Genomic DNA, 21,042 nt, shown 5'->3' with positions numbered 1-21,042 from the left:
CATAATGTCTTGGAAAAAATGAATATAGCATAAGCACTGGATTACATTTCTACTGAAGGACAGCATGTAGAAATACCACCTTAAACCAGGATGAACTGTTAATACTTGAGAAGGTGCCAAACACAGTGACCATGAGCATGTGTGATACAGCTCACAGACACGGACCACTATTGTACAAATAAAAGATACAGCCTCTCCAAACAGTTATTCCCACCCCTTCAAATCCACAAGATTAATTTCCCTCTCTTCAACTCTGAGCACTCAGGAAGGGGTCCACTTCTTCCACAGTTGCTGTCAGGGAACGCTTACCACAATTACAGTCCAACTAAGATTTTTTTTCTAGAAATTGTCCAGGTTAAACTGATTTTAAGATACAAGAATAAAGACAAACAGCACTAACAGTACAATGAGTATTACATTTACAATTTAAAACATTCCTTTTCCTTTAGTGTTTCAACTTCACATCTTAATATTAGCTTTAAACTGAATTGCAGTGTAAATATTTTTTCATGTATCTACTGTTAAATGAAAGTATATCATAATTTAAAGAATTTATTTTTAAGGCAAATGCTGATGCTTTCCAGTTTTTTATTTTACTTATTTTAATCTTTTTACCAACCTGCCACCAGTTCGGATCTTCCCGGTTTACAATCTGAAGAATTTCTCCTTTAGAAAATTTCAAACCTGCTTCTTTGCATGGGATGAGGTTGTCATTATATGGATTATAATCAAAATGACACTTCACAAAAACCTGAAATGTGCAAAAATTAACAAAGCTTAAGAATTATAAAATACATTCTGACTAATCTGTCAAACTGAAGTAATACATAAAAAAGTTTGACATGATCCAAGTTGCATTTGGCACGCAAAATACAATATAGGGGGAAAAGTTATACACCAACTGGGACAGAATAATCAACAGTGCAAACCTTGGCTGAAGTAGCTTCATGATAAAAATAAAAAAATATGTTCCATTTGGACATGCTATTATAAAACGCTCATTTTTGCATTTAAGCATATACAACTTAATTAGAATTCTGATTTTAATTACTTAAAAATACAAAAAAAATTATTGGCATGTGAGCACTCTATTTAAGGCTTGTGGAATCTTAAGAATTATTTTTTCCATGAACTCAATGTTTTGAAAGTAACAGGAGATGAGACTGCTTAAGACTCAAATTAAGACTCAGGAAGAAACAGTAGGTTGCATGACTGAACCGAAAACATCTTTGACTCTCTTTGCACCAGACTGGGCAGCAACAGAAGCCCTGCACCTGCCTCAACAGAGCACATTCCCTCACCTACTACTCAGTGGAAGCACAGCCTGTTATAGCCACAGGCATTAAGATCAACTACCTGAAGGAGCAACTTATACAGTGTCTCAAAGGCACTGATTTAGCTGAGGAAGTCGCTTCTGCCATGGAGAAATTGACAGCCTACAGCAACAACAGAAGGATAAGGAATAGCCACCATCCTAGATCCCACTGAAATCAATGAGTTCAAGCTCATCTGTTGAATTAAATATGTTTCTGAATTCTATGAAAATGATTATTTCGACACCAACCATGCTATAAACACACACACTTCACTGCATGAAGTGTGAATGTGGTCAGGTCCTCAGAGGTCACTTAAGGTCAAAGAAATGTGCTTGATATGTAGCATACAAATGCCTAACAATTTTAGACACTAATTCGAGTTAGGCAGGCATATTAGGTGAATAAACACGTTTCTAAAATGTAATTAAAGGTAAATACAGGTATCTACATTTTACTCTTCCTCCTAGTATTATATTCACAAAATAATCAAAATATATCCAACCCAGAAACTTAAAGAATCTTACACAACAAAGTACTAAGCAGAAGTTCTTTCCACAGAATCATCAGATATGTGCTACTGACCTGTTGAGGAATGACAGTGTCTCTGTAGCTGGGGAGAATTTTCAAAGTGACACTTCCACTGATGTTTTTCAGCAGCTCTTGCAATTCTTTTGGATTGTTTCCAACCTCGTGGCCGTTCACCTCTTTAATAATGTCACCTACATGCAGAAGACCTTGCCGATCTATCATTCCTCCGTGAAGAATTCGGGCTATTACCAGATCGTTGTTCTCAACTCTAAATGTCACTCCCTGAAAGAGGTACACGACACACAGTTTACCACTGTTTGAATTTCAGTTTCATTCTACCATTATCTCAAGCTCAAATACACAGCTGTGGGATATTCCACCCACTCCAATGAAAACAGAGTTACAGCTACTACAGCATAAGAGCTCCTGATACAGGGAAGCATCAGGTGACACAGAAGTGATTTCACACAAGGTTTTCATATGACTGAAAAATTACTGTTGTCCTTGATTGCATGCAATCCTGTCATCTCAGGACCAAACAGATGTTGTGTTAGTCAGTTAGGGCAGCAGTCATTCAGCCCAGTGACTGCCTGATCATGATCCCATTACTTCAGTACATAAAAGTATCTTCCTATTTCAACCTCTCAATATGGAGTTTATCACACACTAAATTACACAACATAATAGAAATAATTAAAACATAATGCAAAAAATCAGGTACATGCAAACGTTTTCACTAGCATGTTAAAGACAAACTCATCCTCAATTACTTACCAGTGGCTCTCCCGCTCTTTTGTGAATTCCAAGGATACGAATAGCATCTACTGGAACAACCTGGTTGTTCACTGAAGAATTATTGACTTCTGGGCTAGAAGGAGGGGAATCGTAACATTTTGAAGCCACAATATCATGTGCTTCCAAAAGTGACTGCAAAGGAACAGAAAAAAATCTTTTAAAAAGTCATAAGAAATAACTGTTTGTGATAGGATTTAGTGCTGAGTAACCACTGAATCTGTCCTTTAGGGACCGGGCCATAATAGACTTACTTCACATGAATAAAGTAAAAACGGACACACAAGTGCTCACATGAACTGATAAGCCTATTGCAAATAACTGATAAGCCTTGGCAAATATGCTATCTTGTCAAAAACTTCTGCTACTTCTTAAGGCAATATAGGAGAAATGTAACTAAATGTAAACTAATGTAACTAAAATGGGAAGGAATGTGTGGTGTTAGGAGGGAAGAAGACAGAAAAAGAAGTACCTAAAATAGTCTTCCACCTAATGAGACAGTATCTGAGCAAATGGTTACAGTAAATGAACAACCCACTGCAAAAAATGAAGATAACCCATCATTAGATACTTGAGTTTAATGCAATAAAATCTTCCTCCACAGTAATTTGGATAATGACAGGTACGCAACAATTTCTAGCCATCTGCAGAACGAGTGCTTCCTGCTTGCATAATGCCAAGGCAAATGAATCCAAGCTGACAGGATTTACTTTCTGGAAGACACCTTAGAGTTAATGGTGTTTTCATGTCCACATACATAAATACAAGGTAGAAGGAGGAGATCCAAATGAATATAATCGTGTTTGGAAGACAATGTAATTTAGGCATGGGTTTCTGATACAGGACATCTTAAGATAAAGAAAAATTAAGACAACACATACAGGTAAACCAAGATAAAACTTGTGCATTAAGACAGTGGAGACTTCCTGTCTTTCTGTCACCTTCTAGTGTAAGGTGTTCCTGTCCTTGGTGGGGGATCTGGGACAAGATGATCTTTAAGGTCCCTTCCAACCCAAACCATTCTGTGATTCTATGAGAGGACAAGGGACACACGACAGCCATGATACACAGTAGTCCAAGGTAAAGCATCCTACAGCACAGAGTCACACTGAGATACAGAGAGAGAAGCAGCAAACAGAGGAGATGCCTACTGGACCTCCAACTACCCAGCTTTGTTCTAACAGTGACTGGTCAGAAACAGTCTTAAGGCAGATTACTGTGTCATGTAAGTAGCTGTAAAGAGAAGACACCATGGGACTTTTACTGATACTGACATGCACATGCCAGAGGAAGACAGCAAACTACCAGAAAGCAGAGGAGGTGAGCAAGTAAGAGTAATGATTTACTATGCAGTCTGCTCCATCCTTCTGTAAGCCACCTCTAAGCTAAAGGCTGTGCAACCACACTAGGTTAGTGCTTAACTCAGCATACAAGCCCTCAAAGTGTCACAAACCTGAATAGTCATTTTAATCTGCCCATTACACGATGAACCTGCTGATATTTCAACTTGAGGTTAGAAGAAGTATCAATTCACCAATTTTGCCCCTTCCATTAAGACTGTAAAGACAGCTGCTTATTGTGGCTGCTCTGATACTGTGGACACAAACCAAATCAAATTAAATAGGAAAAACAATCATTTATTTAAATCAAGCAGCTGTCAGATGGTAGCAATTTCTAATTCTTTCCTATCCAAGACATATCCAATCCAGAAACCAGGAGAATAGATCTCTCTGTCAATGTTTGCAAGCAACATATTTTTGGATATTTCTACATTTCCAAAATGAAACTAATTTGCACCAGCTACACAGTTTTACAGATTAGCGCTCATAAAACCAGGTAGATACAGCAGTATGAGACTTCCAGTTTTCTTCTGGTCATATGCTAAAACAAATAGTCCCTGAAGTTTCTGACCACAACCCACTATAATTCTCATGAAACCTCACACAGCTGCCTGTACAGATCTCTGCCCTTTAATGGTAACGCAATTTATAGATTATAATCTGATCCACAGTCCAAAAAGCCTACTAAGATAACAGTCTCTGTCATCCTTTTCAAATGAACACACTCCGTAAAATTCTTCAGTTCTTAAATCTGATCCCATTCCACATTCTGATCCTTTTTAACCACTCAATTTTATGGATAACCATGAATTCATACAACTGCTACTTAACCATCTCTCAGTCAGAGGATCTTTTTCTTATTATTTACACAGTGCCTGAGTTACAGAAGACTATCAGGGACTGCCCACAACTCTAAAGTGGTTTCTTTAAGAAAAGTGGTTCATTGGTTTCCTTAAGGCATAGTTAACTTATTACTGTCCCACGCCTAACTCTCAGTTCTGAAACTCAAGAATCTCTACCAGTTTTATGAGCCTGTTTCCAGCCAGCCAGGTCATGACCTACAGTCCTGAAGAACACTTAAGTACAAGCACCTGGCAACAGGGGCCTTGTGTCTGTACCACTGCCAGACCACTTGCCAACATCTTATGTCCTTAAGTTACTTTCTTATTTCAGGAACACAGCTGAGTGAACTGAGAAATACAGTTACATGAACTTCTTTCTTTCTTGTGATATGGGAAAAATTGATATCCTGTGCTCCTGAAACTCCAGAGCTCCACTGGAATCTGACCTTTCCATACTGGTCCTAGAGAACTTATAAAATCAATGCCAAAGTCTGCAAAACAACATGGAGAGATCAACAACCATAGAATGGTTCAAAGTTTCCTTCATACAAAATTTCCTCCTGTAAACATGATCAACTGACTATCCAAGAATGTACAGCTGTAGAAAGGTTCTCTAGAAAAAATGCCAATATTGTCAGAACATGGCCTTTAGAAGAACTCCTACAAGCACAAGAGTTAACACACAATGGATACACACTCCTGTGACAGACAGTAAGATCTCTTTATGCAAGATACTGTCAAAAAACAATCCATAAACTTGGAAGATATTGATCTCTTTATGGCAGCTTTCTGTGGCTGCGTATACTTGACAGGTAAAAAAATAATTTAAAACATAATTAAAAATTCATTAAACACAGAAACATTAAACATTCAAAACTCTCTACAGTGCTGAAGCCAAGTTCAAACTCAACATATATTTTTCCTAAAAAAAATTCTCTACACAATCTAAACATGTTATGAAGCATTATCCTAAATAATATAGTAACTATTTCCTCAATTCTAATCCAAAAGAACAATTAAATTACAAACTGGGGGCTGTGGTGGGAGTGAATACACAAGAGTAGAATGACTATAGTCTTGAGTTCAGGACTCCTTTCCAAACACTGTAGACCTAGAACTATCTAAAATATTTCCCTTCCTCTTTTATACGCTAAATGTGTGCTAGCCTTCCCTGATAACCTTGTTTAAATATTAGGACTTAATAAATGGACTAGGGGCCCCTAATGGTCATGTGAAAAGAATGCATTTTAAAGCCCTTCTGGAAAAGTGAGGAAATCATTTATGACCTTGGAAAAATCAGGACGGCTGGTAAGAACACAGGAATATGTGGGGAAAATAACCCTATATATTGATATCTGTCTAGGACGCAATTTAAGATCACTTTTTCTAAATGAAACATCTTAAAGATATGATCAGCCCTTATAAAACTAACTAGTAGAAGACAATACTGGCTGTTTCTCGGATTAAGTATTTTATTGCCAGCAGAATCTATTTAGGATTAATGGTTTGGCTAATTCTTGAAAGGTGAAAGTGACAGAACAAGCTCTTCCAAGAAGAAGCAGAAGTGATTCTTCTGCATGTTTAACCACTCCAATAGTGTGAAAATTTTTAACTGCTTCTTCTTTCCTCAAGGCAATCTCTCTTACCACTCCTATCTGGAAAGACTAGTTACAGCCTTTTCTATGTGCTGCATATGCCAGCTGGCTCTCCAACACATACTGACCTACAGGCTAGCCATCAATACTATGAAACTCATTATAACTTTCACACTTTGACCTCTGAAAAGTTCAGTTAAAACTAAAAAGGGTAAAAAGCGGAAGGGATGAAAGAAGAGGAAATAAAGGAGAAAAGAGAAGGAATAATACAGCCACACATGCACCTTTACTCCAGATTTAGTCCTTCCCAAATGCTCTTCTACAAAAATGTGTTAAAAAATGAAGTCCTGTAATTTGTTTTTTCTAGAACTAAATTATACATTCAAACAAACTACTGCACTGATGCCTTATATATCACATTTTATACTTGCATGCCAAGGCAAGTTACAACTGTAAGGTGACACTGTGATAAAGTGGCACCATTCATTTGTAAAATACAAAGCCTCTAAACCAGCTACACAGTAGTGTCCATGAAACTTTTAAAGTGTCAGGTTGGTTGTTTGCACTTTTACTGAACTAGAGAAAGGATGCAAATGACATTTTCTGTAAGTGTGATAGACATTTTATTTTTCCTTTTTCCCTTCATGCAGAATTTGGAATATGCCTCCTTGCACCAAATGAGGCAGAAATGATAGCACTTATTTCTTGAGTATTTAGGTAATTTTCTGTTTCCTTTTTGGAGAAGGAGATATATAGTTTTCCCAAGCCTTAAAAAAGATATTATATCCACATTTGGTCTGCAATTTGTCCTAGAACTTCTTCTAGAATGGTCATAACTATGATAGCAATTAAATTTAAAAAATCAGTGCTTTGGCCTCAGCTGATTTTTTGCTTGCCTTCACATGGATAATGGAATTACAAAGTACAGTACAAAGGGCTGAAAATTCTCCCTAATTTTTTGCTTCAGAATTGAATAGCAGCAGACATACTTTAAAGAAGTAAGTAGATAGATGCTTTTGCCCATACACAGCAGCCAAAACTGCTCATTGTTTCTGCAAATGAGACTGAATGCCTCACAAGAGGCACACAGAGAATAAATTTTAAAAATATAAGTTAAAGCTTCCTCAGACTTTTTAAAAATTAATTCCAGTTCTGACAGGGTGATGAATAGGCCAGTTCTCCAGGGCAGCATTTAACTACCCTAACCATCTATTTGTTCTTCCTTTCACACTTTTTTGCCCTTTTTGTAAAATCCATGTTTTGCAGTAAAAAAAGTTGCACTGTGTTTTTCTTACATGACTCACCCAACACTATAGGGAAAAAAGCAGCATATAAGCAATAACCATAACATGAATATTTAAACTGGATTTCAAAGAAGAGTCAACAAACTACAAAACAGTAAGTCCAATGCTGATACTAAACAAATCAGAAGTTTCCATAAAACCCAGAATGACTGGACAAAACAGATCAATGGAAAGCATCAATATGCTTTAATAAAGGAAGTCATACTTCTCAAATCTAGTCAGATTCCTCGGAAGAGTTACCAAGAATGGCAACAAGGCAGTTAGAATTTTTAATACAGATCAATTTCTGTAAGGCCTTTGGTAGAAGCCTTTTAAAGAAACAAAACTACAACAGGATAAGCAGTAAGGCTTTCAAGTGGAAGAAAATAATGGTTAGAAGCCAGAAAAAATTGGTGTCAGGAATATAGTATTTTTAGTTTTCAGAATTCATGTCATCAGGTGATTTCCACAGGCATCAGGGCTCAGTTCTACACCTCCCAATATACTGACGTATCAGATAAATGACCTAGGAAATGGGGATGAGAAGTGAAATGACAGTTTGCTGATGGATTAAAACAACTGACTGCAACCTGCAGAGGCGCCTCATGAGCAATAGACTGAGAACAAGGCAAATGAAATTCAACACTGACTGCAAGGGAAAACACAATCCTAGTTTAATATATTAACTGACAGACTCAGAAATGGTATCTCGAAGATGTAAACAATACAAAACCAAACTGAGCCTAACAAGCAATCTACTCTCCCTAAGCCTAAAGGTACCTCTTCCTTACTGACAGGGTGGTCAAACACTGGAATAGGCTCCTAAAGAGGCGGTTGATGCCCTATGTCTGTCAATGTTTAACAGGCATTTGGACAGTACCCTTAATAACAGGCTTTAATTCTCAGTCACCTCTGAACTGGTCAGGCAGCTGGAGTGGATGAGCACTCTTACGTCCCATCTAACTGAACTTTTCTCTTCTATTCATCAGCTGTTAAATAGGCAAACCAAATACTAGGAACTTTTATGCCATGAGTAGGAAATGCAATAGAAATTATGACACCACTTCAGAAATCCATGCTGTATATACCTTTGCTTCCCTTCATTTTATTTACTTGACACAGACAGACACAATGAGGTCTCTCCAACCAAAAGTAACATGGAAAAGCTGATTAAGAAAAACTGTTCACTTTCTTCCTACACAAGAGGATGGGAATATTAAGTGAAATTGACAGGAGACAGTCTCAAAACTAAAAGAGCACAGGCTCCACTCAGACGGGGGGATGCCGTGAATGACAGATTTGCACATGGGTTAAAAAAACAACTGAATAAGCTCATGGAAGAGAACAACAGGTGGATGGTAATACTTCTCACTCAGAATTCTGAGCAACAAGTCACCAAATCTTCACAACAGATTTTGGAAGGTATCACTGTTGGCTTGCTCTAGCCTTACAGTCTTCACTAGACGCCTGCTGCTGGAACAGGGAAGGAAAACAGAAGAGATGTTTGCTAAATGGACCTTTAATATGCAATTAGGAAGCACGAACAAAAAATCTGAGCAAAACTGTAAAGTTAAGGTAGAATATATATGCAGTTTCACATCTGCTCCTTGTATATCAAGCAACAAAAAAAGTACAAGAAAGAGCATAAATACTGACATTCTAACTCACCAGCTATTTTGGACCTTTTACATTATATGTTTAAGCTGCTTAAGCCTGAACTAATGAAGTATCTGACACCAACATGACATTCTACCTCTCTGTAGATCTGACCACTGAACAGGAATAAATGCTGGGTTTGCCTTAGTGTTGGCTATTCACCCAGTAATTCTTACTTGATTCTTATTCACCCAAAAATTCTTATTTGATCTGTCTCCTCCAGGCCATTTCCAGTTTCCACCCCAAAGATCCTTTTCCCAAGCTTGTCTCTGGCCTTCGCCATTTCTCTCCAGAGATCATTGTTACTGTGCCTTTCAAAGTGCAGCACTTCAATTGTTATGCCCTTTTCATCTTTTGATTCATCATCCTCTTTGACTTTCAGCTTTATTTTCTCTGTCTAACACAACGGATCATTGTCAGGTCTGCCAGTGCACCAGTTGGTCCTCAGTTCTAATCCTGTTGCATTTTAATTATCAATTCCTACAAGCTCATCCAGTCCTTTTCAAGTACCAATTTCTACTATGGGATTGAAGACTGATTTGCAGGTTTATGCACCAGTAAGTCTCCAAATCAGTTTTTGATCACTTAGCTATGATGCCTTTCTGCACAAGTAAGAGCACAAGGGAAGCCAACACAGGAGAGGCAAAGGAACTGTCAGTACTCAGAAGAGCTACTGCCTCCAAAGCTGAATTCTTGAAGTGATCCTTTTTCCAATAGGACACAATACAACCAACAGCATTTCAAGTGTTTATCCATGTTAAACAGTAATATATCTCACTGCTATATCTGTATAACACGTAACTGAAAATCTGGGAAAAAAGTGTGTTTAAACTCATCTATCCCAAAAATGCCTATGACTTCATACCTGTCTGCCAAAAGAAGACCACTTATACTGTGGCAAAAGGTTGTTTATGGTCTTCTACAGAATACCTTTAGCTTACTAGCAGTCCACTGAAGTAGCAAAGTCCACTGAACCCTACCCAGAAAGGGCAGAAACTATGAAGGATTTTCAAATCTTGATCTTCGAGGCTCAGTACAGAAGCTAATCATAGAAACAGCAAAATGGAAAAACATCTGCTTTTGACAAGCAGATGTCAACACTTCACTTAAGCAGAGCAACAGTGAGAGGGATGCAGAGTCTCAGCTTCAGCTGCAGTGCAGACCAGAGCACAGAAGAATCACGTTAATTCACTCTGCAAACCGCATGTCTTACACACGAGTATGAATGCCAACAGCTGAACTGAAATGCACACAATGCTCATGATCAGGAACTGATCATAGAAATGTTACAGATGAAGCAAGCCTTCAGGGAATTTTTATGGAAACTCCAGTCATACAGGAATTAAAAGCCTGTCCAAGATTTTAACAGAAGCTCCATTAGAATTTAATACAGTGAGTAAAAGTATTTTTGAAACTATATCAAAGAATAAAATCATGCTTATTTGTAACATGGCTTCTGATTTACCTTTTATTTGGAGTAAAATCCTACATATTACAGTTTGCTATAGTTCAGGTTTGGTTTCTTTATTATTCCTAGATGTGTATGTGGAGACTGATACAGCAAGCTGGTAACATACAGTAAAAAGATGGCACCTGAAAATGAGGCTCCTTGAGAATTCCAACCAATTCTGCAACATTTTCATCCTTATTTACTAAGGGACTGATGTCTTCAAGAATTTCATTCACCAGCTCCAGGTTGTTGTCACTGACAGCCTCAAGTTTGGAATCCTCCAGTCGCTCGTGAGCCTGTAAGATTAAATACATGAGATTATAATGTAAATAAGTTTTAAGTGGTTAAAATTTATAAACTTTTCAAGTAATTTCTCAGTGCAATCTGCAGCAGAAAAGCCAGTAAAATTATATATAGGATAACCTGATTTAACTGCTGAAGGATTTTGCATGCTCAACTACATGATCCAACAAATTTTATGAGCAGCACATACCAGAGAGGCTTCTAAGTCCTTATCTCCTCTATGCTATACATACCAAGCACTGCTCTATCAACAGTATAGCACCTCAAGACCTTTCCTGCTTTGGAATCCTGGACAAGTACACCTTCTAGAAGAAGGACAAAAAAGGAACTATGGGATCTTTTCACAGTCTGCAAGAAAAACATTTACCTCTGACTCATCCCATTCAAACACCTTTTGAACAGCACATTCTACAGAAAAAATCTGCCTAACTGAATGAAATGCCAAAAAAGAGTTAGAGTCAAAGGCAGCTAGCAGTACCCTGGGCTGCATTAGAAGTGTTACTAGCAGAGTGAGTGTTACTTAGCACTAGTGAGGCCACACCTGGAACACTGGTCATTCCGGAAAGAGCTCAGTGAAGGGCCACAAACATGATGAAGGGTCTGGAGCACCTTATGTTTGAGGCTAGGCTGATCAAGCTGGGACTGTTCTGCCTGGAAAGGAGAAGGCTCAGGGAAATCTCACCAATGTGTATAAAAGTTATGCTATGCAAAGAGGACAGAGACAGCCTGTTTCCAGAGGTGACTGGTGACAGGACATTCATAAAATGAAACTCAGGAAGCTCTGTCTGAAAATCAGGAATCAGCGTGAGGGTGACTGAGCACTGGCACAGGTTGCCCAGAGAAGATGGCAGTTTCCCTGCCTGGAGATACTCAAAAGCTGTCTGGATGTGGTCCTGGGCAACCACCTCCAGGTGCCCTGCTTGAGTAGGGAGAGTTTGACCAGATGCCCTCCAGAGGTCCCTTGCAGCCTCAATCATTCTGTGATTCTTTGATAACATTTCATCTGTTTCTGGAGCTATTCCTGCAGACATAATCCTTTCCTGAACTCTGCAGACACTGAAATTCATTGAAAGGTAGATGCTTTGAGCAGGAAGAGAAGCATCTCTGAATGCTTCACTTATTTATTACAGACAGAGCTCTATGATAGAATTAGGGAATAAGGAGGCCAAAAATAACTCAGATTCTCAATTAAAAGTTATTTTCAACACTGTAGCAACAAGAAACTTACAAAGGAATAGTTATTTTGGCATATTAAAACCAAATACATAATAAGTATAATTCAGTCATCTATATATACTTCCCATAGATCTAATTTGAAGGTATGCAAGCACTTCTGCTCTCTTATTAGTGCTTTAAAACAGACAGTAAATGTTGCTAAAAGCAGAAAACTTTGCTTCCTGAAATCATCTGAGTATTAAACTGTACTTCCTATCCATAAAATACTATTTCTGCAGCCCTGATGACCAAATTATGGAAAGGTTAACTTAACATAAAGGCATTCCAAACATTCTCCAACACCAATACACACAAAACAAATGGCTGTTGATTACAAAGTTATAGGAAGCTCGGCACCTACACACTTTCTTCTTTATAAGAGAATGCTATTTTGTTCAGAATACATACAGTAAACATGATCCTTCTTTTAAAGTTTAATTCTTTTACAGCAAGTAAAAACACAAATCTAGTGATTTTTAAACATAACCCAACTGCAAAATCTTTACAAGATTAAAGAATATGGATTACCTTTTTTATCACCCACTGTTTTCAAAAAACCACCATAACACTGAGTGATATCATCTAAATACAAATATCCTCACCCTTCACTCGGAAATCAAGGCCATGCATATACTGGGGAACATAAAGTTTTATCAGTGAAAATCTCTGACCCTGTAATATGTTGAGGAGGATCAAGACATGGAATGGTATGAATAAGTTAAAAAACAAACAAATAGGAATACCTAACTTGTATATTGTGATTTTTTTTTCATTTCAATTGAACATTTCAGAAACATCAATACTGAATTGAGCCTTTCTGTGCATTCAGTATTTATCGTGACTGCCAAATGTTCAAATAATAAAGCTTATACCTCCAGCAATCTGACATCTTAAATACTAGACTAAACACTTATAGATTACTCCCAAGATGCTTCCTTGGCTGGATTGGGCATTCACCTGGTCTGCTGTAGGCTGTGCTACAATGCTAAAAGCAATAGTGTGACAGCAGAAAGGAGAAGAGCATTTTGATACCACAGTTCATTAGCAAAACTGAGGAGAATTCATGCTTGTTCCAAGTTCAATAACTGTTTTCCAAAAAGCATATTAATGCTAAAGACTAGTCAGGATTGAACACACATCAGCACAAGAAAGATACCGAAGTGGGGTTGTTCAGTCTAGAAAAGAGAAGACTCTGGGAAGACCTTATAGCAGTCTTTCAATACTTACAGGGGGCTTACAAGAAAGATAGGAACAAATTTTAGTAGGGCTTTTAGCAATGGGACAGGGCATAATGACTTTAAACTAAAAGAGGATAGACTGAGACTAGATATAAGGAAGAAAAGTTTTAGGATGGGTGTGGTGAAACACCACAATAGGTTGCCCAGAAAGGCTGTAGACGCTCCATCCCTGGAAACATTCAAGGTCAGGCTGGACAGGGCCCTGAGCCACCTGATCTAGTTGAAAATGTCCCTGCTCATTGCAAGGGGGTTAGACAAGGTCATCTTTAAAGACCACTTCCAACCAAAACTACTCTATGATGTTATAAATACCAGTGACAGGAAAAAACATTTTACAATTATAACAATTAGCTCTCCTTTCCTCTACCACCTACTGGAAAAGTGGAAAGGTTCAGTGAAAGAACTTTATCCCAAAAAAACCCTGTACTTGCTACCTTACTGCCTTTACTCTATACAAGAAAAGTGTGAAATGAATGTAATCCAGTTTTAAAAGATCAGCCAAACTCCTGCAAAATACTATAAACTAACTACTACGCTTATTGTTTGTCTTCATTTATGTAAGGACCAAAAGGAGAAAATAAGCTTGTATAGCTTGTGGCACATTTCCCCAAGTTTCTTATTGTCCTTTTTGGCATACTTTACATAATGAATAATAACTGGCTAATAAAGGAAAATGAAAAAGCTTTTGCATTTCTGGCCTGCTTTGAAATGATTCTGCTTAAATAACATAACCATCTCAGAGAACTGCCAATTCTGGTAAAACCAGCTCTTCTAATAGAAAAGCAAGTTTATGTATTTTTAGGAACAAATAGATATATATGTGAATTACATACGCTTCACCAAATGTGTTTTGATCTTATCTTTATTTAGCACTGTTGGTTAAGACTGAGGATTTTTCCAAAATAATTACAAAGAAAATATGAGTGCAGTCACGCCATATGAACACAAAACCCCTAAGTATTCTAGATAAAGCATGTGTACAATTAAAAATCTGTTTCCATTACTAGCACTTTTTTTTACATCTGTTAGTCATTAAATTCCACCTAATTGTTACTGGCCATTAAAGCACAAATTCTTGATAAGGAAAAAAGGCTTTGCAATGAACATTTTCTTCATGATTAATATTAAAGACGACCTATGCAGCAGATACTTAAAGTTTTTCCCATTGTCAGTAAAACAATGCTTTTACTTACTCTAGTAAATTTAGTACACAAATCTTTCCCTCTGCAGTCATCTCACCAGCACACAATATACTTCCATTACTTCTTAGTTTATTACTATGCCATGTCTTCAACTTAAAACAAATTTTTTGAACAGCTAAACAGAAGTAAATTCTTATATGAATTCTCATGAGAAGTTTTCCTTTCCAGATTTTTATACTGAACAAAATCCCTGGACAACAATCCTTTAGCTTTACAGAGGATTTCATACCTGCCCAGAGGACACTGCTTTCAGCTGTCTGTTCCTATTACAGAAACAGCTGTATTTAAGTCAGCTGTGTTTTCTTCATGAAAGAAGCTTATTTTTATGAAGTAAGATTAAGAACGAATATAAGTGATGTAGAATATTTGACTACATTTCCTACTGGTAAGACCAGCTACATTTTAATTACAGAGTCCAAAAACGCTTTTGTGAATATCACCTTACATATTTATAATTGATTGCTACCACCCATACATATAAGATTTTCATAACCCAAGAACAAAAACTTAGGGTAATCCATGTTTTAGAGAGCCAACAATCAAAGGCAAAAGCATTAGTCTGAGATCCAGGAAAGGGCATGGAGAAAATATTTTCCTGGTATAACAGAAAGTAGTTTTGAGCTAACGATGAAAACTTTTTTATGCCATAGGATAATGAAGGTGACTGCTCTCACTTTTCATCTCTGGCAAAAACACTGAAAGTCAGAAGGCATATGGATTTGGCACACAACAGTGGTTACAAGACCACATTAATATCAACTGCTTCTAATTTCAAATACTTTATTTTCTTCATAAATAATTTAACCACATTATTTCTCTAGTCTCTGAATTTTTCATCTTCCTTTAGATTTTTCTATATAACAATTAACCAGCATGCACAGCAATTACACTTTACCAACACCTCACCTTCAAGCTGGCCTTCAAGTCTCTTAATAAGATGTACCAACAATGCGTTGTTGATACCTCAACCCACACTCAGTATTCATACAATAATATAAGAGTTAAAACATTCCCAGATTCTACTCAAAACAGCAAATTTAAATACCTTAGCAAGTGATCTTACGATAGGGTTTTCCATAATTCCTTTAAGAAAAATCAGGTCTATTTCTTCAGCGCCTGTCGATGTCGGCAGATCAGTAAGGTTGTCTAAGACCTGCTGCATGGCTGCTGACAAAACAAAAACAAAAAGTAAATACTGACCAAAACAGGCTTCCATAAGGAGCAAAAGCTCTGAGAAACACCACATTAAAGATGCTAAGCAGTCAAATACATCTACTGAGAGCAAGGGGACAGAAGAGAAAAAGAACTTTTTTTGTGTGCGTGACTGAAAAATGGAATAAAGATTTAATCCAGGCCCAGCACATTCCTTCCATGATTTGCTGCTAAGGATTGAAAAAACAAACAAGTATAAACTATGTATAAGGTATGCATAATCTTCCAAATATAATAAAAGCTACTCATTCAGTACTCTTTTCATTTCAACTTTTTCAGAAGTTTCCAGCCCTCATACACACAGCAACCCACAAGTTTTACAATGCTTGTAGAGGCAGATTCACTGTTTTAAAAAAAGAGTATGTAGTTCCAAAGCAATTTTTTAAGACCAAAAATCTGCTTCCAAGGCAGCTCTCACTATGGGGATACTTGTGTTCACCTCCAGCAGACCTTTACAGCCACTCCTGACCCACTGCATTCTGGCGCTAAGTGCACACAGAGCAGATGCTAACACCAGCCTGGTCCCGTAAAACACTGCAATGGGAAGCACATCCTGCTGTGCCTGCCCAGTACCCTCAGACCTGCTGAGAGTGAGCACTGCTGCCCAAGGAAATGTCAGAAAATGCCACCATCCCAGCTGCCTGCTCTCCTGAAGCCATCGAGGTAAGTTATGAGAATTTGTTCTTGTTCCAAACTTTATTCTTTTAAACTCCTGCCAAGTCAAACATGCGTGCTCAGACACACACAGGTGTACTAAAAAAATCTACTGAGATCCTCAATAACCTCAGAAGCCTTGGAATAACCAGTGTTCTGCAATGCTCTGCATGTTGCAGAGTAGTATATATCAAGAGAATTAGAAAAGCCTATATGCCCCTTCTCCCACACAGGAATTTACCCTTAACTTTCCTCACTGCTTTATAATGAAAGCTATTATGAAACTTACACAGTAACAGAACAAATGGCATTTTTCAACACCTACTTTCTGATTGCAATTCTTCCTAGAAAATTCCATCTGAAGAAAAAAATTTCTGGCCATTCTTTCTGTTAAGTGGAACTGACTTTTCAACAAGCAAATCAACTCATGTGCCACATTTTAACTATAGCAGTGCATGTCAAAAGCCCTGCATTATTTTAAATGCTATAACCACACTTTTTGCTCCAAAAAAGTGATTTTTCTGTCAAACTGTGAGTAGGAGGGAAAATGACACTTTATGCTTTCAGATTTTGAAGCAGCATTATTTCTACTTTGTAAAAGACAAAGTCCTGTCAGCAATCACACATTACTTAAAGTCACGAAATTACTGTGTAAACAGTCCACAACTTCCCCAGACTAGGTATGTTTTACATCCTGACTAGTTCAACTCCAGATGCAACTGCCTTCTTTCACATTTTCTCAATTCCCAGTTTAAGACTCGTGACTTTTAACGTAGTCATGCAAGCTGTAATATCTGCAGAAGCAGGCAGATGTTTCTGGCCAATTTACGTCATAGGTGCTGCATAATAATGCAAGTGTTAGAATAATAAGCTTTCTTTACATTTTTAACAGTTATGTAAATTCTTTTTAAAGGATTTCAGGTTAGCACTTTTTCTTCTACAAATAATCAGAGAAAATGTTAAGCTTCCTTGAAGTCACAGTATGCATCTCAACTACCAGCTGCAATTCCAGCACTTGATAGTAACAAAAACATCTATAATAAACACATTCTTCATTTTATCTCCACGATAATATCCTGTTTCTTAGTTAGCCTTTCAGAATTCTGCCTTAGATCAAATTAAAAAATATAATCCCTACATAAAAACTTTATCATCAACAAGAAAATGTAAAGAGCAAGATTAAGCTTCAGACGAATGTGTTCATGTAAGTAGTCAGGGTATTTCCAAATTAATATTATATTTAATAAAGGTTTCACAAATATCTAGCATCAGAACTCCTAAAGTATATTTCAGTATTCTTAGAAAACAGCAACCAGCTTTATCAACATGCAGAGTTCAAGAAATCCACAAAAGCAGACTTGCTTTCTAGGTCATCAAAACCAAAACCAGCTGTTCTCAGAAACAGCTTCCTATAGTTGTGTTGGTTGCCTTCTCTCATGGCACAGCCATCATGGCAAGAATTTTCTTAGCTATAAATAGTGCTGCCGCAATATTAGAAAGAAAACCAAAAAGGCAAGATAAGGCATCTTTACTCATCCTGTATTGTTTATGTTTGAACACAATATGAGGCTCAATATTCCATCAGCATAGATAGTTCCCCATCTTAAAGGGAAGATCTTTCTAAGCAGTTGAATAAAACAATAATACCTTTAAGTACCCCTTTATTTTGATCAGTTACAATGTTAAGCAAAATAATTTTAGCATGAGAGAAACTTCCACAGTCTTTGCACCTGTTACCTAGCACATGGTGGGCAGAGGAATATTTATATGCTTCACCATGTCTCACTGCTTTACACTCACCTGGCAAAAAATTCAGAACATGATCAAATGTTATTTGCCAAAAAATCGTCAAGAGCATACTCCAGCAGGAATTGTGTCTGCTGGTTTATTTAAAAAGAATAGGCCACAAATACATGGGTACCTTTTTTGAGGGACTAGACAATGCATTTTAATCTGTGTTTTATGTGTATTATACATGTCATGGGCCACTCTCAAGTATAGCTTCTGTTTAATGTGAAAAGCTGGTATTTGCTAATATGTGAAAATAGCTTTGAAAGTAAGCAATATACAGACTACATATGCCTTAGATATTAATGCATGTTCTTTCAAACAATTTGATTTACCTAAAGACTAAGGGTGGAGGTGGGAGGAGGGGAAGACACTTTGGGAAATATATTATTGAACCTCTTCTTCTCTATCTATTCAACAGGCTTTTGTTTAGTCATTTCTAGTGGAAGAAATACGTATCAGACAACAAACAGGAGATACTTTGTTTCCATGTTTAATTACAATGCTCTTTCAGAATAATGTAGATACACATGGAATTTCAAGTAGCACTCTTTTAAGCAATTTCACTTTTTTCTTTCCAGGGCTAAAGCCACCTTAGCGCTTTTAGAAAAGTATCTTATTCCTGAGCAGCAGGAATGAAAGCTGAAGATGAAAGTATTTATGTAGGAAAGTTTTAAGTAAAAGATCAGGTCCTACCAAGCATGAAACAGTTGGAACCGAGGAGTTTTGAGACTATCAAATCTAAACATTCCATCAAAAATTGCCTTTTGAGCTGCACATCTCTTTTGTGGTCAATCTGCCCCTGAAATGTTGATAGAAGTTACTCACTGGGGGTAGAAAGCCCTGTAGAACTTACATTTAAATCAGGCATACCGAGGAACTAAGAACTACATGAACAAACTGCATAAACCAGGTTGTCAGAAGTGCCCCTTATTGTTGGGTACTTTGGTGTACAATAAAAAGGAAATGCGTGCTTTTCCTTCAGTGGAAAACTAATTTGGTCTCTCTTCCCTCTCTTGTCCCATCTTTTGCAGGAAAATAATAAGAACATACCGACTTCGAGAGCTCTACCATTCACCTCCCTCTCTCTCTCTGAAAACAAGCCTGTTTCTATATTCAAAGACCCATCTGGGGAAAACTTTAAACTCTCATCATAACATGCAAGGACTTCGTGAGGACACCATGAGATAGGCATGGCTGACTACAATGGTTAACAAAACCACCTAGGAACACACAGATATTACAAGAAACACACTGACAACAGCCTCCAGACACACCAGGAGGAACCAGGTAGCAGAAACAGACTCTCAGTTGAGGCAAGGTGCTGAAATAAAGGGATTCTTAGGAAACAGTGACAACAGAACTGAGTCTGAGCCGGGATTCCCAAGAGAAAATGAGATTACAACAGGCCCCTCTTCACTCCAGCCCCCGGCTTTCGTGACAGGGAATACACATAGAATTAATTTCCACAGTCAATTTTCAAAGTAACTCTTCATAACTGCAGCGAGTTTAAAGCCTCAAGCAAGACTCAGCAGGAACATACTGGTCTGCTGTGTACATGCACTGAACAACTTATTCCTACTATACACGTGACCCTACATTCAGGGAAACTAGTTTGTCATTTGAACCCCATTTCAAAAAGGGAAAAGGGGCAAAGAGATGTTAATTGATCTCTGTGGCAAACAGCATGCATCCTGAGGTGTGAGAATACAGAAATCCTACATCCTAATGCAAAATTTACTAACCAGAATTAAGTCCTCCTAATTCCCACAGAGTTCTTCAGACAACCAAAGGATGTTTCAAAGGTTTACACACCATAGCTTACAATAGTAAGTTCAGATCAAACAGACATAAAAGATACCCTGATAACTCTTTTCATCTTGTAATTGTAAGAAAAATACAGTTTTTTGCCAAGCCCTCAGCTGTGATTCTTCTATCAAATTTGATTTTATTCTTTCTTTCAGTGCCTAATTCTTATCTACATTAATTCTATGTAGAGGAAAGAGGAAGCATACATTTAAATAAATTTTCCAGATTTGCAGACAGAAGACAAATGTGTCACTCACTGGGGAAAATTAAAGTTTTTCACAGTGAATATCTTGCACAGATTTTTTTTAGCTGAGTTTCATTTTATTAGTCTCCAAGCTTACAAAATAACAGGAATGAAAAGAAAATTATGTATAATATATTTAAATAAACATGCATATTTATTTCCACATGGCCTACTCATCTGGATAGAAAGTTGTAATAAATACCTCAAGGATTACTGGAGAGGTAGGTACTCCACACGAAGTCTAAAAAGTTAGATTAAAATCTTGTCACATACATAGACTTCAGAAATAATTTTTGTGTGATTTAAAACCTTTTCAAGAGGGATATACTGAAGCTTCACGAGACACACAATAAACTCAGACAAAAGAAGATTAATTTGTAACTCTGCCAGCCCTTAAGCAATGACAACACTAATTTTCCCATTCGTGTTTAAGGTTTTTAAATAATGATGATTATGCTTAAATATAAGGCAAAGCAAAAAAAAAAAAAAGTTATTTGGTGTTGCCCACTTCTCTTCCCAGCCAAAAATTATAGCATTTTTGGCAGTCCAGAACAGAGAAAAGGAGTACCTATGAA

General features: G+C 37.3%; 1 protein-coding gene across 3 annotated transcripts in view; it reads right to left on the bottom strand.

The window, feature by feature from the left end:
* PALS2 (protein associated with LIN7 2, MAGUK p55 family member) overlaps window positions 1–21,042 on the bottom strand; it is a 54,111-nt gene that overhangs the window by 10,538 nt on the left and 22,531 nt on the right. For 2 of the 3 annotated variants that reach the window (XM_014894335.2, XM_088163110.1), the window contains exons 2-6: window positions 15,806–15,924; window positions 10,946–11,098; window positions 2,619–2,771; window positions 1,899–2,126; window positions 620–751 (exon numbers count right to left, since the gene is read on the bottom strand). In XM_014894335.2, the coding sequence (XP_014749821.1) occupies window positions 620–751; window positions 1,899–2,126; window positions 2,619–2,771; window positions 10,946–11,098; window positions 15,806–15,922 (783 nt within the window). In that variant the 5' untranslated portion in view covers window positions 15,923–15,924. Of the gene's footprint in view, window positions 1–619; window positions 752–1,898; window positions 2,127–2,618; window positions 2,772–10,945; window positions 11,099–15,805; window positions 15,928–21,042 lie in introns of all 3 variants that reach the window. The other variant, XM_088163101.1, reaches the window with a different exon arrangement.

Source organism: Sturnus vulgaris, chromosome 1 (assembly GCF_052056855.1).
Source record: "Sturnus vulgaris isolate bStuVul1 chromosome 1, bStuVul1.hap1, whole genome shotgun sequence".
NCBI lineage: Eukaryota > Metazoa > Chordata > Aves > Passeriformes > Sturnidae > Sturnus > Sturnus vulgaris.
The sequence above is the reverse complement of the archived record's forward strand: the minus strand, read 5'-3'. Positions and strand labels throughout refer to the sequence as shown.